This window comes from Berghia stephanieae, chromosome 4 (assembly GCF_034508935.2).
Source record: "Berghia stephanieae isolate SIO BIC M18660-M18661 chromosome 4, UCSD_Bste_1.3, whole genome shotgun sequence".
In the NCBI taxonomy this organism is placed as follows: Eukaryota; Metazoa; Mollusca; class Gastropoda; order Nudibranchia; family Aeolidiidae; genus Berghia; species Berghia stephanieae.
In genome coordinates, this window is record NC_088363.1 from 33,117,272 (window position 1) to 33,131,299 (window position 14,028).

General features: G+C 33.4%; 1 protein-coding gene across 14 annotated transcripts in view; it reads right to left on the bottom strand.

The window, feature by feature from the left end:
* The window catches only part of LOC144970444 (arf-GAP with Rho-GAP domain, ANK repeat and PH domain-containing protein 1-like), a 152,015-nt gene that overhangs the window by 18,847 nt on the left and 119,140 nt on the right, over positions 1 to 14,028 (bottom strand). For all 14 annotated transcript variants that reach the window (XM_078910096.1, XM_078910090.1, XM_078910092.1 and 11 more), the window contains 15 exons: positions 13,194 to 13,333; positions 12,478 to 12,660; positions 11,012 to 11,080; positions 10,642 to 10,675; positions 9,884 to 9,924; positions 8,726 to 8,753; positions 8,200 to 8,231; positions 7,647 to 7,710; positions 6,947 to 7,008; positions 6,320 to 6,387; positions 5,475 to 5,583; positions 4,415 to 4,504; positions 3,023 to 3,125; positions 1,778 to 1,853; positions 886 to 958 (listed from right to left, as the gene is read on the bottom strand). In XM_078910096.1, the coding sequence (XP_078766222.1) occupies positions 886 to 958; positions 1,778 to 1,853; positions 3,023 to 3,125; positions 4,415 to 4,504; positions 5,475 to 5,583; positions 6,320 to 6,387; positions 6,947 to 7,008; positions 7,647 to 7,710; positions 8,200 to 8,231; positions 8,726 to 8,753; positions 9,884 to 9,924; positions 10,642 to 10,675; positions 11,012 to 11,080; positions 12,478 to 12,660; positions 13,194 to 13,333 (1,172 nt within the window). The remainder of the gene's footprint in view (positions 1 to 885; positions 959 to 1,777; positions 1,854 to 3,022; positions 3,126 to 4,414; positions 4,505 to 5,474; positions 5,584 to 6,319; positions 6,388 to 6,946; positions 7,009 to 7,646; positions 7,711 to 8,199; positions 8,232 to 8,725; positions 8,754 to 9,883; positions 9,925 to 10,641; positions 10,676 to 11,011; positions 11,081 to 12,477; positions 12,661 to 13,193; positions 13,334 to 14,028) is intronic.

The following is a 14,028-nucleotide window of genomic DNA, read 5'->3' on the forward strand; positions in this document are numbered from 1 at the left end:
GCTCGAATCCAGGACCTTCAATCGGAAAGCGAGTGACATACTACAAGACCAGAAAGGCGCTCAAAACCCTTCTTCAGCCAATTATAAAAACAATAAAAATGGTAATAACATAAAAACCAAGTCACGTCCATAACTATGGACAGCATTATCAATGATTTCGTCTTTAATTAGAAATTTTTAAAGAATGTACTTCGGTGCCTGAGAAAAAAAATCCTCTAACATCGGAGATAAAATCATCTTCTTGTGCCTTTCATATATTGTTGTTTGTCTTCGTACAGTCCAAATGTTATTGATTCTCTGTGCCTAATTTGGGATAATCTGCATTCTCGCCAGCGATGCTGATCAGCCAGATTCACTCTGATGTTTTTACTAGATATGACGATTAAGCTGAGATGTCAGGCAGCCCCAGAGACCAGCAATCACATCGTCCTCCACTGCCCAGTCACTAAACTTGAAGGTGGCTACGAAACCGTCCTTAGGGCGGAGGAAGAATTTAGAAGCTGGGTTGACGAAATAAATTTGGAGGTGTAGACATACACTACTACTAGCTGAGAGATTCAGCGAAGAGAAAGGTAGGAGCCTCTTTAGAAGTGGATATCAAGCTGTTAAAAATTTTGGACTGTAAAAAGTATTGGAACAAAAATGAATGTAACAGCTTTTAAAAAATCTCAAAAGATTTGAATGGGTGTTCAAGACTCAAAACCCTTCTTCAGCCAACAACAAAAATAATTTAAAATATTTTTATTGTTTTTTTGGGGGGTTTTTTCCTTAAGAAATATTCAATACTAAGTATTTTGTTCTCCTTTGGTTCTCTTGAATTTATGTTGGATAATTACTTGTAATATTATAAGTAATAACGATAAGTAAATCTATGCAAAAACTCACCTTGACAGCATATATCAAAGCATTGAACATTTTTTCTGTGTCCCTGGCTAAGGGAGCTTGTAAGTACAAGGATCTAAGGAATTGTGTAAGAATATGGCAAAATTTAAAGAAAATATACAGGATAAATGCGACTCATATTACAAAACAATACCAAAAAACCCCAACAAACTCCAATGTTTCAGCCCTTACTCTTCCTCAAGGGACAAAACAAGTGGAAATGATAAAAAAAATGCAACCAACAATTTTCGTTTTCTAATTTCTATTGTACATCACAAAATTTAAAAAATATATAATTTTTATAGCTCATTGTTGTAATGGAAACACTCTAAAACCAACGCAAAATATTGCCCATTACAATATGTTAAAACAAGCCATAATTGCATTCGATTATCAGACCTGCAAATATGTGCCCATTGGGTCACCTATAACTTACATTCATTCATTATGCTCATAACTTACATTCATTCATTATGCTCATAACTTACATTCATTCATTATGCTCATAACTCATTCATTCATTATCTATAACTACATTCATTCATTATGCTCATAACTTATATTCATTCATTATGCTCATAACTACATTCATTCATTAGCTTATAACTTACATCATTCATTATGCTCATAACTTACATTCATTCATTATGCTCATAACTTACATTCATTCATTATGCTCATAACTTACATTCATTCATTATGCTCATAACTTACATTCATTCATTATGCTCATAACTTACATTCATTCATTATGCTCATAACTTACATTCATTCATTATGCTCAAAGATGCTTAAAAAGTAAAAAATCATTCATCTATTTCTTCATTTATTCACTCATTCAAAAACAATTATGAAATAGGAGACAACTGATCAGCTATAATAAATAATTTCTTACAATCCAGTAGAACAGATGATGAAACAAGGACCTTTCTCAGCCGCAAACTGATAACCACTGTCCGCATTCTGTAATTCTACAAAAGACATAAAATAGAAACAAAAAGTTTCAGATTGTAATCGAATCAAATACGTTTATATATAATATATAACATAGTAATGGCAAGATGCTCATCTTACCGTCAGTGTTCTGTACAGACTGCAGAGTCTTTCAACTCATTGGACCAAGAGTTTATCTAGAAATTTATCTCTGTTTCTGCATAATTAAATGGATAATAGCAATTTAAACACACACAAAAATTTTTTTAAAAAATGGAAATCATTGAGGGGGGACAACACTTATCTGTGTATGCTGGTACAGATTTGATTGAATTGGAATTGAACCCTGGCCAGCAAGATCTCAGATGGATATAAAATTCGGCTGGACTGATATAAAAAAATAAAATTAATAGAACAAAAGAGAAATCTTTTCTCACTGGGAGGCCCCTCAAAGTTTAAAAAAACCCCCATGCGACTTGTTTTTACAGGTGAAAGTTATAAATAACAATATGAAAATGGAATAGAAGCTTTCATTTAATAAATAAACACACAATAATGTGGATGTTTTTGGTTTCCCTTTTATCAACAAAACATGATGAATGAAACATTAAAAATGAATGAGAAAATGTCGCCATTCTCACATCACTCATTCATCTTTAGTGTTTTATTCATCATGTTTTGTTAATAAAGGGCAAACCCGAAAGGTTCACATTATTTGTGTTTATTTAATTGAAGCTTCCATTCCATTTCGTATTGGTATTTACTTCTTCAAGCTTCAAGCAGCATTGTTTTCATTAGGAAATTGTGCGGCTATGTGGTCTTGTGGTATGACACTCGCTTTTGGATCGGAAGGTCCTGGGTTCGAGCCTTGCTCGGTGCATAGTTGAGTACTTGGAGAAGGCTCTTTACTCACATTCTCTCACCGTACTCAGGTGTAAAATGAGTAACTGGCCGTAAACAGCATTGTCTCTGTCCAAAAAAATTGTAATATCGACTAACAGGCGTCATGTCCCGTCCTACATGTTAAATGTTGCTGTTGGCCAGGGAATTCTTGTAAAGCACTTTGAGCATGTTTAATGGATATTGCACTATATAAAAGCTCAATTTTAGAATTTTAATTTTTTTCGGGAAAGTTAGACATCTACTTGAAAGAATGTTTTTCAAATATTTAATATTTGAATAGGAACATGGTAAACTCTTCACTTACTAATACTGCTTGCTTTCCTGAGATCAATGTAATCAAATTTGAGGTCTTTATTCATGTAGTACAGGCCTCTCCATGTAAACACTAAGAATGATTGTTTCCATTCCTGGTTGGAGAAAAACAAACCAAAACAAAAATAAAAGCAATGATGGAAATAATGATAATGTAGAAAAAAGAGTGAAAAGTTAAAATATATAAACACACCATTTCAGATAGATTAAAAAAAAAAAAAAATATTCCCTTTATTCATCTCATTGGGGAAATTTGTCTCTAGGGTCTATTCCAAGGAAAGACTGGAATAACCCAGGTCTCAGCCACAGTGCAGCGCTGCAAATTGAGATAGGGCAAGGTGACTTGCTCAAGGCCACACAGCGCAGCGGGTAATCGAACTCGGTACGTTTCAGGTGCGAAGCAAAGACCGTACCAATGAGCCACGCTGATTAGAAGGACAGAACTTAAAATATTTAATTTTTCCTAAATTTCCCATTAATGACATTTATGGAATCAATAATTCTATCGACACAAATATAAAATTGGCAGCTCACAAAAAGTTATTGTAAGTAAAAGGCTGCTTGATGCCCTGCCATGCAACATCAAAACCCTAAGAAAACCCTAAGAACAATTTCCATAACGAAACAAAAATGGAAACATATAACAATGATGGATAAGAAAGAGTGAGAAGTTGCACATCTTTTCAGACTGATGAGAAGGTCAGCACTTGAAATTAAACATGTTTCCTAAATTTCCCAATAATGGAATCTATGGAGTCAATAATTTTAATGACGCAAATAAAAAATTGACAGCTGACTAAAAGTTATCGTAAGTAATTAGCTGCTTGAGGCCCTGCCATGCAACCCCAAAACCCGAAGAAAACACTAAGAACGATTTCCATTCCTGGTGGGGAAAAAATCAAAACAAAACAAAACAAAACAAAAAAATGGAAACAAACAAGTGTATGTGTAGTAGTTTATACAAACTTATAGTAAAGCGCTCAGAGCCGTCTGTTCATTGAGGGGTAGATGCATGGTATAAATGTTTAACATTATAATTTATTCTTATCTTCAGACTGATGAGAAGGTTGCACATAAAATTTTTAAAATTTTCACTCCTTTCTAATGAATTTATGGTATCAATTATTTTAATGCACACAAATACAAAGTTGGCAGCTAACTAAATGTTTTGTAAATAATAGGCTGATTTGAGTCCCAGCAGTGCAACACCGAAACCCTGAAATGTACAAAACCCAGATTTTAAAAGTTGAGACAAATAGTATTTCTATAATTTCTTGTTTTTTTGTCCTTAAGTCTTCCCTGACTTAAGACAATTTCCCATTGGGTATGAATTAAGAGATGAATTTTATCCTTTTATTTTTTTAAACAGTATCAAAACACTGACCGTTCCTATAGATTCCCGTAGATGTGCGTATCCAGCAAACTTAATGTCTATCATCCCCACATGTTCCATCACAGCCACTGGTGCAATCAGCTGGAATGGGAGATAGAGAGATAGAATAAATACTCAGACTTGACGACTTTTCAGAGAAAAGATTCTGTAAAAAAATATTTGGGGGGCAAATATGGGATTTAAAGGAAGATGTGATAATGATGATGATGATGATGATGAAGATAATGAGGATGATGACAATGGTGACATTGATGATGGAGATGATGATGAATGATGAAGTGTTCAAACCCTGGACCTTCCGATCAGAAGGTAAATTTAATTCCACTTGACCACATAGCGCAAAAAATATCTATCCAAAATTTTCTGGATTTCATCAAGTAAAGCAACAATATTAGAAATAATTAGTAGTCGCAGTGAGAAGTATTATGAATAGATTGTAAATAACAGAACTGATCTGTATGTATGGGCAAGGAAAAAATAGTGATCAGTTGTTTTAACTCCGTGAAGTGATTCAAGCACAACAATTTAGTTGTGGTTAATAAGGTTATTTTGCTTATTACTTCCATCCAATCCCTGGTGATTAAATTTTAAAAAAATCAAAATTACCTGAAATTTTGGGAATACCAAGACAACTTTTATCTCTGCCCGGAATCGATCCTGGTCCCCTTGCATGAGAAGCGAGCGCTCCACCAATTGACCTATCAGGACCCCCTCCCCCCCCCCCCTCCCCAAGTAACTGCCTTCTGTAGTCCTTCACGAGTCCCCATAAAGATGGGAGTTTATCCCGATCTCTATAGCGTGAAACAGACAATAGCAATTGCCTGCCACCCTTTGGATAAGACACTAGTCTATAGCAAAGTACTTTCTGCCTTATCTAATAGACCCAGCTACCCAATCACTACTGGGTGGACAGAGGGGTCAGAAAATAATCTCGACTTCACCTGGGATAGCTCTTGGTCCCTTTGCATGTACCCCCATTGATTTCCTTACCTTTGCATATAGTACCTAATCCTTACCACCGGATAACCTTAAGGGATCATTATCTACTTACCTTGGACAGAGTTCGGATCCATTCGCCAGCATAGTCCTTACTGTCTGTGGAAAAGCAATAGACTCGATTCTCTCTGGCATTGGAGCTGATTTCAAAGTGGAATCCAACCCTGGCATTAAAAATAGGAGATTGGATTTCATTATTATTAATTCAGAGGACACCCGATTTTATGATATGATTGTAACGACTCAGCTCAAACTGTTATTCCCGATGTTATCTATCATCAATAATATGGTAATTATGAATAATAACTAGAGCGACTCAGCTCAGATGAAGATTTTTCTGTAACTACCTAAAAAAATAACATAATTTTCTTACGGTGTTCTTTAGAGACAAAAAAAAGTGTCTAAAAGTTCGAACATCCAACATTCATTCTCACACACGACATATGCACAACACAATATGCGTAACTCTAAACTCCAAGAACTCCATCATATTCACACACAGCCAAATAACTACATTCACACACACAGCCAAATAACTACATTCACTCACACAGCCAAACAACTACATTCACACACACAGCCAAACAACTACATTCACATACACAGCCAAACAACTACTTTCACACACAGCCAAATAACTACAATACATGATACAATGATAATAGCAAAAAAAAAAAAATGAGACATCCCTGTTATTCTTTGTAAAAGAAAAAACAACAACCTCGTCCTAAACAAAAAACCCCAAAGCATTTCAAGTCTCTAGCAAAAAAAAACAAACTAAAAAAAACTGATAGCTGGAATATTCCAAAAAGGCAGTTTTCCGACTTAAACCTGTAAAAGGGCATCCCTGTAAATTGAAGTTTTTATTCCATTGTTTTCCATTGTCATTTGTGTGCTTACCTTTCCAGATTGACTTCCTGTATGAGTAATATGTTCCTTCTGTCAATGCTTCCCTTGGACGTCAAGCTCTGGAATAACAAAAACAGAGTCCAATCAACTCCCAACAAATTAGCATCGAAATGTCAGGGTTGGATTTTAAAGGTAGGAACACAGTTTGTTTTTGTTTGTTTGTTTTTAGGTGTTTAACGGAGCTTTCGACACTATTTAGGTCATTTAAGCGCCCGTTTCTGTCTTTTATCAATTTTTATCGGCCTTGAGGGGCCATAGCCGTTCAATCGTGTACTGTTGTAATAAAATGTTTATAAAATCATAATAGTTACATGTTTGTTGTTTGATAAACTTATTAATTTAATATGGTTTAAGTAAAAGATGAAATAATTCTTTAAACATAATGTTGACTTAACACTTACACAATAGAGAATTTTAAATTAAATTTGTTGAGTAATAACTTGTTCTTTTTTGCTTGCAAATTTTCGAATATTTCTGATTTCTTCTTCATAATAAAACAGCGTAAAAAAGAGTTATATAATAATATTGTAAATAAATGAACAAGGCATAAACATTTTATATAACAATACATCAAGAAAAAGTAAAGAAGAGAGAAAAGTTTTTAAAAAAAAACGTTACCTTTTCAGTGAGGTAATAATTCAATGCTCCATGCTCTATGATACACCATCGTTTGTCGTAAGCTGTAGAGAGAGAAGTTAAAAGTAAATACTAAGCTAACAGGAGTTATGGCCTGTAAATAAGTATTGAATATAAATCTCAAAAAAAAAAAAAAAAAAAAAAAAGAACTGCATACTTAAAATGGAAAGTTTTAGTTTCAAAACCCTTCTTCAGCCTACAATATAAAAAGCAAAACAAACCGTTTGTGTGAGCCCCATCTTTTCCCACATATTATTTCAATGTATAAACTACTGATAAGAACTAATAGTATAATTATTCAAAGAGTAATTAACAAAAATGAATATAACAGCTTAAAAAAAGAACAAAATACCAAACACGGACAATTTCGACTCAAAACCCTTCTTCAGCCAACAACAAAAAACAATAAAGACATAATTACATTACTAAATTAAAAATAGACAACAGAGATATTTTGTAGGTCTTCTCTGTAGAAAAATCTTGGAAAGTAAACAAAAAAAAAGCTTCGATATGTAACTAAGGAGTTCCAAATTGGGCGGAATTAAAACAAGGGGGCTCTGTGAGATAGTTTGGATAGAAATCACACCTCTGTTGTTTGTTTTTTTTCTTCTAGATAATGACAATAATTACTGTGATTGTTCAAAAACGACGATGTAAAAAAATCCAGAAAGCCTTGACTTACTTCTACCAACTGGTCCAGTCTTATTCAAAAAGCCGTGTAGCCTTATGTCTTCTCGTATTCGTGTCTAAAAAAAAATAAATAAAAGGAGAATTTTTAAAGATCTAAAAATTAGAATGAAAAAAAAAAAAGTAAAATAGAATGTTCATAGCATTCAATGTGTAGTATCATATCGTATTGTATCGCTTAAGAGCTTATAGACTTTAAAATATTTAAATGCTCTGTGAAACTTTCATGCATACATTTTTCAAAGATATATAAACAACACTCATTGTTAATCTGACAATTTTGAGTATTTTATCACGGTATCAAATCATTAGATATCTAATACACAAATAATGCCATAGTCAAGATTTGTAGTATAGTTTTCCCTATTAACATTCATTTGACATGTTACTGTTATACATTCAGGAATTTCAATTAATTAATAGACAAATTGCAATTAATATCCAGTGTCATGGCACCATAAGATATTTTAAAATTACAATTTTCTAATTAAATCAAGTTAGTTTTCTTAAAAATAAAAAAATAAAAATAAAATGAGACAAATTCTCACCTCATCCTCTTCATCTTCCACAACTGCTTGAGCTGAAATAGAAAAAAAAAATTGAAAAAAACCAGAACAAAACAAAACAAAAACAACCACCTATCTGAAAGGCTACGATGAAATATACTTGACAGAATGTTCACAATCCTCGGAAACCCTCTTAGTCCAACCTTTACATATGCCACAAGACGTCAAGCCTAGCTTGGGTAGTAAGATGTCTATGGTTCCATTCCAAGGACGTGACAACTATATCTTTGTAGATAATTCTTTTTATTCTCACAACAGTAGAGTTCATACAAATATATTTTTCATTCATTCTGTATACTATTACTTTTTTATCTATTTTTATTGTGGTATTGAACAAGTCACTTTGCTTGAGATTGACCCTGAAGAAAAATGTAGCTGTTTTAAGATTTAAATATTTGCTTATCGCTCTAAATGATTCCTTCAGGGACTAGAAGATAAGCACAATTAAATCCAACCAGATAAAAAAAAACCCAACTAAAATGATAAAATGATAAAGTGATAGACTTACGATCTCCACAATTTTGATATAACAGCTCCTGTGGACAAAAATAAATCATTAAATATTCATTATGCCATCATATAGTAAATAGTAAGAAAGAAAAAGATAATCAAAATCATTAACAATAAATAACTGAATAAAGAATGTTTTAAATTATAAAATGTTGAAAAATGAAACAAATCAAAAAGACGCACCTAGTTTATCAATTCTTCCGACATAACCTTAACAATATCAAACCAGAGCCACATCAGTCTTCACTTTGATTATTTGAGATTATCTTTTGTTTATTTGTTTTTTTTTTGTTTTTTTTGGGAGCTTATCAATGCTTAAGACTAAGGTCATTTCAGCCCCGGTAAAAAAGACTAAGAGGCAGACCCTAAGAAACTTGGAGAAGATCCATGGATAAAGAGCTTAAAGAGACTGGCCTGACATGGAATAACATCGGTGTCCATTCAGATGAAAGACACCGAGCTGCCTACTTGAAATTTTTAAAATTCGTAGTTTCCAAGGGAAAAAAATGAAAAAAGTCACTATAAATAGTTTTACAAATAATAATTTGCTATCATCATGATCCACAAATGCTTCAAATTCCTGGATATAGGTACTAAGGAACTAAATTTTCCTTTTCAACCTTACAAATTTTTCGTGGTGCTAGCCATGTTTGAAGACAGAAATGGAAGTCCTTGGTTGATGCCTTATGCATCCCCATGGCTCAATGAGGATTAAAGAAAGTAAAAAAAGAATCAATTTAGAAAATCAAAAGACTGTAGAAGTAAAGTAAAGATTTACTTAAAAAGATAAAAAAATAATCCACATGCATCTTTAGTGCGAGACTTTTTTTAAAGGCCCACCCAGTCACAGATACAGTTCACGACAAAAGAGATACACTCAAATGCTTATATAACTTTGCAGGTATGTCATTTTGTCCCAAACAATAGGTGTTGTTGTTGGCTTATAAAGTAATTGAGCAAATTGCATTATATAACAGTTATCATTTTTTAAAAAATTAACCAAATACATGATGCAAGATTACAATCGAATACCACCTATAAAGGCTTTGTTGACCTGAAATGTCTTCAGTATAGTCAATCCACCACACAAAAAAACCCACCACCAACAAACAAATCAAAATAAAAAAACAATGAAATAATATTAAATCTTCCTCACCATGATGAGTCTTTGCCCGGCTTCCTTGGCAATGTCATAAGCTGTAGGGTGGATCAAAAAAAAAAATCATTCAGAAAAAATGTGGAGTGGACACTTATATCAATGATGATGAGAAAAATAGGATATTGAGAAGTGCCAGATGAAAACAGAGTCACAGGGTCAGTGCCAAACTCAGGGTCTAATTGACACAATACCCTCCGCCTGGCCAGGAGAGAGAGAGAGAGGACAGCGAGAAGTTGCACAGTGGCTGGGTAGCTCAGTCGATTGTGCGACCACTCGCTGTACTCTCTCTCCCAGCCAGGCAGAGCGTGTCGTGTCAATTGGATCTTGAGTTTGGCACTGACCCCGTGGCTTTTTATTCTCTGTTTTGATCTGGCACTTCTCCATACCCTATTTGTCTCATCAAAACAAATCATTGTAATCTTCACACAAATATCATGGACAGGGTAAATCATTTAGATAGCTTTACAAATAGAAGACAAACGTTTTTACTTGAAAGACAAAAGCACTTGTAGCAAAAATATTTATTTCAAGAACAGGATTTAAACTTAAATGCCACTTAAAAAACAAATAAACAATATCTTGTGGTTTCTAAGCAAAAGACTGTGTACAGAGATTTAGATTGTGATCACAAATCTCTTACGATCCTTTATATCAAAATGAGAGAAAGTCAAATCTTGGATTGATATTCCATTAAAGTTAAAAGATGGTCAAAATGTTAACAATAACAGCCAAAATGTTAACAACGTGAGACTTACCAGTGTCCTCACAGCCATCTTTTCTAAATAAAACCTAAACAAAGAAAAGGAAAACAATACAGCACAATGAAATCATTATCATTATCATCTTCATAATAATCATATCTTCTTCATCATCATCAAAATCATCATTGGTATTATCAGCTTCATAACAATCATATCTTCTTCATCATCATCAAAATCATCATCTGCATTATCATCATCATCATCATCATCAGCATCATCATTTTTGTCATCGTCATCAGTGGATTCATCATTGTCATTTTCTTTGTCAACGTCCTCATCATCACAATCACCTCAATATCCACCTTTATCATGAAGTCATTTTCATTAACATGATCATCATGATGATGATTGCTAAAATTCTTACATCAGCTCCGGAGAAAAGTATTTTCATGGCCTCCAACACGTTGTCTGTAGTGGCCACTCTGTGGAGTTCCTGTCAAAGAGAAATAAACACCGAGTTCAAACTAAGAGTCTCCACAGGGTCACCACTCAATCAAGTGAAATAATACAACTTTAAACAGTGAATACAAAGCTGTTATAAGGTGCTGATTGTGAAAAAAATAAATACGGAACAAAGATAAATATAACGTCAATGGTTTCCAAACAAAAGAAAATAGGTAATGTAACCGGGACAGTAGAAGACCTCGTCTCCTGTCTTTATGGACTCTATCATACTACCATTTTTAATGTTTTTGGTTGTTAGATGAAGAAGGGTTTATTAATTTGAAACATTGTTGCAAAATTTTGTTCTTTATGTTACGTTGTTGCTGTTAATCAGGGACTCTTTGTAAAGTGCTTTGAGTATGTTTAGTGGATATTGCGTTAGCATATAAAAGCTCAACTTTTTTTATTTGAAGCTGTGACATGTTATGAACTAAAATTGCCAAAAAAAAAAATTCTCATATCTTTCAATGTTAAGACTTTACTGTACAAAAAGAATTACATGCTCAATTTGGATGGTTTATTATGAAACGTAATTTTTTAAAAAGCACTGAATTTAAACAAAGAGTCTCCACATGGTCACCACTCAATCAAGTGAAATAATACAACTTTAAAAAGTGAATCCAAAGCTATTATAAGGTGCTGACTGTGAAAAAAATAAATACTGAAGAAAGATAAATATAACGTCAATGGCTTCCAAACAAAAGTAAATATATAATGTAACTGGGACAGAAGAAGACCTCGCCTCCTGTCTTTATGGACTCTCTCTCTATCATACTACCATTTTTAATGTTTTTGTTGTTAGATGAAGAAGGAATTTTTAAAATCCGAAACATTGTTGAAAAATTATGTTCTTTATGTTACATGTTGCTGTTAGTCATCCGAAACATTGTTGAAAAATTATGTTCTTTATGTTACATGTTGCTGTTAGTCAGGGACACTTTGTAAAGCGCTTTGAGCATGTTTAGTGGATATTGCGCTATATAAAAGATCAATTTTTTTTTTTTTTTGAAGCTGTTCCATGTTTTGAACTAAAATTGCCAAAATAAAAAATTCTTATATCTTTCAATGTTAAGACTTTTGTGTACAAAAAGAATCACATGCTCAATTTGGATGGTTTATTATGAGATGTAATTTTTAAATAACAAACAGTTATCATATAATGTCTTTGAAATATGAATGAAAAAAACCAAAAACATTTTTAAAAAAACAAAAAACAAACAAACATGGGAAAAAAAGCAAACAAAAATAAAGACATAACATTTTTTTTTTCAAATAACAAAAACAATAAAAAAATCCCCCTAATCAATTATTTATTGGGTAAAAATAACAAAAATTTAAATAAGGACAAAAACGAAAAACAAAACCAAACATTCTACATTTCTTTACCTCTCCTAAGGCCTGTGCCATGCCTGTCAGAGGGTGGTGATTGCGGAATCTTTTGTTAAAGTATTTTTTGTGAATAAACTCCTTCCTTTCCATGATGGTACAAGCCGGATGCAATTTGCAGTCTTGTTGGAGGCTAAACTCCCAGAATGCATTGGCGTTAGCATTTCCTATAGTCACCATTAACTGTGGATGAAACAATAACTGATTACGGGACATTGTCATTTTATCCTTCAGTGTAAACAGCGCTGGGTTGAGGAATTCCCTTTCGTATAACAACCAATAACAGTGAAAATTTAGATGCGTTTAAAAGGAAATTGTAAACTGAATTATTTAGAAGAGCTTATTTTGACAACTCATGTGCCTTAAATGTTTTAATTTAGGGTAGATGGTATAGTAATGTGTATGGAAAGAGTTTGCATATGTGTATGTGGAGAACTTTCCGTATGTGATCACCCGCCGAGGCACTGTGTTGTGTGGCCTTGAGCAAATCACCTCGCCCTAGCTCAATTTGCGGCGCTGCACTTGCGGCTAACGCCTGGGTTATTCCAGTCTTCCCTTGGATAGACCCTAGAGACAAATTTCCCCTATGGGATGAATAAAGGGAATTTTATTTTTTATTATTTATACTCAATGCACGCATCTGTACCCAATAGAAAGCAAGAAAAGCATTTTAATCAAAAAGTAAAAATAAATAAACATGAAAATAAATGAGTCACCTCAATAAGACTAGGGGTCCAGACTCTGGTGTCCATGCGTAGAGACCGAATCTTGGAGATGTGATAGTCAAACATCCGATGGATCCCAGCACAGTTTTTACACACCACAATACCCAGGTTGATGGATGCCCAATGAGGCTCTGAGGAATGGATAGAAATGTCAACATTACCTTACCTTAGTTCCATCTCCCTACAGAGGTTGAATGTCATGGAACGCCAAGGGCCATTATCGAACAGTCGATTATCTTTTTGCCAGTTGTTGCCTCCACATTATAATAATGTTAATCTTTATTCTCATATTTTAATCTTTAGGAAAAAACATGTATTGAAAAAATGTTGCCAGAAGACTTGTCCTTAAAATGTCTATTGCTTAAAATGACCTTCATCTTGACAAAAACTGTGCTCCACTAAACTTTACCATGAATCATATTGGAGACATCCCTTATGACAACAACAACAACAGCAACTTTCAAAAGCTACAATGAAAATAATAATAAGAACAGTGACAGTTTCTTATGTCTTAAATAAGGAAATAAATCACACATCACAATGTTTGAAGCATTGCACAATCATTCATGGTTTGAGGTATCATTTTCTAATCATATCTTTTTTTCTCTCGAGAAATACATTTAACTCATATTGATGACTTTGTAGTCCAGCTCTACACAGTAAGCAGTGCCTGGATTATCTCAATCATTTTATAACCAAAAGACACAACCTTTAAAAATAAGGAAATCACAAAAGAAATCTTATCATTTATTCCATGAGCTACAAAGCTGCAAAAATAATTTCATATTAAAGATAAGGAAAACAATTGTTTTCATGGAAAATCGAC